Source organism: Eurypyga helias, unplaced genomic scaffold (genome assembly GCF_000690775.1).
Source record: "Eurypyga helias isolate BGI_N326 unplaced genomic scaffold, ASM69077v1 scaffold25571, whole genome shotgun sequence".
In the NCBI taxonomy this organism is placed as follows: domain Eukaryota; kingdom Metazoa; phylum Chordata; class Aves; order Eurypygiformes; family Eurypygidae; genus Eurypyga; species Eurypyga helias.
In genome coordinates this window covers 563-3,118 of record NW_010230521.1, presented here as the reverse complement: position 1 = coordinate 3,118, position 2,556 = coordinate 563, and the positions used below count along the sequence as shown (strand labels likewise).

Here is a 2,556-nt window from a genome sequence, read left to right as displayed (position 1 = left end):
ACCCCGTCTGTTACCTTAAGATAAAAGTTCAGCGTGCAAGGGAGCTAGCTGAAAATCCCCTTCGTCGCCATAACGGCTCTGAACGCATCTCCCAGCTCCGTACACATTGCTGAAGCGAGATGTTGTGTCAGAGATGAGTTCACTACACAGCTGGGACTCAGTTTCACTGAGCAACAGCAGAAACTGAGACAGAAGCAGAATAGTTTTAGAAATTTATTGTAAAGACCTTTACAATCTCGGTACAGAGATAAGGATATAAAATGATGATGTTTGGAACAATTAAGGCCGGTTGGTTGTCATCTGAACTTCACTGTTCAATGGAACTCAAGCAAGAGCGACTGTTGCTGACTGTACATATTTTTATTCGTGTTCCATCATTACAGTGAGATCACAAGTTATTTCAGAGACTCAATGCCTGTTTATTATAAAATAAAGGACATTATTTACACGATGAAAGAAAAATTTCAGCGTTTTAGTGGAATGGATGACTGATACCGCAACAAGTTTAGTCCACGTATTTCCCAAGAATGTCGCCATCTCTAAACAAGTAGTAGTCCTGGGAAGAGAAGCAGTGTTAGTACATGTCACATCAGTCGTTTTGCCAACCCTGTCTCGCTCTGAACTCGGGGCTACCGCAGTCATGAAACAAAATCACAGTGAGCTAACCAAGACTATCTCTACGCGTTGATTTCCTGAAAATCCTCTTTCTGTTCATAGGCGACCCTTTGGGAAAGCTCCCGAGTTACTACTATTTTAATAGCTGGAGGTACAAGAGGCATTAGCAGACAGTGCTGCCAGCTCTCCCTGTCAGAAGCAGGGACGCTCGCAGTAATTTCAAAGCCTGTTCAGGCTCCCTCTACTACGCTTGGCACATGGAGCCATGTCGTCCACCCAGCAAAGGTCAGGCCAGAGGTTTCCTTGGATCTTTCCTTTTAGGCAGGGGTGGAAATAGGAAGGACTACAGGCACCAGAGGCTGGCTGGATTCAGCTGCCCCCATCTGAATACCAACAACCGCATTTCTTGGATGCTGCTGACACGGCAAAGCGCCTACAGTATTCGTCACTGGCAGTATGGCACTTTGGGAACCAGCTCAATTGGCATTCACAAAGCTGGGAAACCTACCTTGTCTTCTAGTACAATCTTCGTACCACCGTATTCAGGCAGCAAAACCTTTTCACCAACTTTTACACTCACTGGCTGAATCTCACCATTCTGAAAGACAAAAAAGCAATCCTTCGTTTTCCACAATACAGACAGATGCAATAGAATTCCTCCCAACTACAATGACCCACCCGCATGTAGAACGATCACGAAATCCTAACAACTCTGTGTTTTCATTGCACAGTGAAACCAGAACATACAGGAAGAAAACCACACTGGTCAATTCTCAAGCATCAGAGTCCTGCCATATTTGGGCAGTAGAGCTGCAGTGTTCTTCGAGTGCAATTAATTTTCATCTAGTTTTGACTACATACAACTGTGAGGTCTTGGCTTAACATGCTGAATAGGACTTCACTTAATTTCTCAGGTTTCTTGGGGGTTTTTAAAGTGACAAAGCACAAAAACCCCTTTTAAAACAAAGGAAGTCCATTTCCAAGTCCTATAGCCAAGGCTAATAGGACAGTCAGGAAAACCTGAGATTTCTACCTCCCCTTTGAATCTGTACTTCTAACCTCAGTCAGTGCCACCACCCACTCTGGTGAGCTATCCCTGAATTACACTGCAACCACCCCAGTATTCCAGCTCCCAGCACACCATTACTAATTCCACCCACACGTAATGCTTCAGGATATTTACCTTTCCTTTGCCTCCTGATCCAACTGCTACTACTGTCGCCTGTAGCACTTTCCCTTGAGCTTTTTCTGGAAGCATGATGCCTCCTTTGGTTACTGTCTCGGCCGCACATCGTTCAACCAGAACACGATCAAAGAGGGGAAGAAATTTCCTAAATGCTTTTCCTGCCTGTGGAAATAATTGAACATAACAAGAGAAACGTTACAACGGAACTGCAGGAGCAGCCAACATAGGCTGCCCTCGATGGCATCAGAACTTGCCAAACACACAAGGAGATGTGGGCCAGTCGCGACAGTTCAGCCATAGGAGGACGATTCCATCTGGGGGAATTCACCACCACCAGACACAGCAGCCTCCTTCTCTGGCTGAAAAGCTCTGCAGGATTTTAACCCCAAACCGTTAGATACTGTAGCTCAGTGAGCATCATTATTGGTTACACGTAATGTATTTATTCAGTTCACAGCCGGATTTAACGATGATTAAGAACCTCTTGAGACAGCTGCATTTTGATTCGTATAGTGGAGCATTTTACAGTAAAGAAGCAAGACTCTAGCAAGACTCTAGCCAGGTACCCCATATCAGTCTCTCTCAGCTACTTTCACGCATCACGATACACAGCCCCCGGTCCAACATGAGAGCGCTGCTGCTCGTACTGACTCCTACAGACCGCAGCTTTACACCAAGTTCACTAGATAAACGAGAGCACCAACCCCCAACAAGTAGGGGTCAGGAAGAGGGAACTTGCTTTGATTGAGAAGGAA

At 45.4% G+C, this 2,556-nt stretch overlaps 1 protein-coding gene across 1 annotated transcript; it reads right to left on the bottom strand.

The window, feature by feature from the left end:
- Positions 1-201: 201 nt before the first annotated feature.
- On the bottom strand, positions 202-1,963 carry HSPE1 (heat shock 10kDa protein 1; the record flags this gene model as incomplete). The annotated part of the gene is made up of 3 exons (XM_010160787.1): positions 202-556; positions 1,124-1,213; positions 1,799-1,963. Coding segments are annotated over 3 exons (306 nt in total), but the record flags the coding sequence as incomplete, so codon positions are not given.
- Positions 1,964-2,556: the final 593 nt, after the last annotated feature.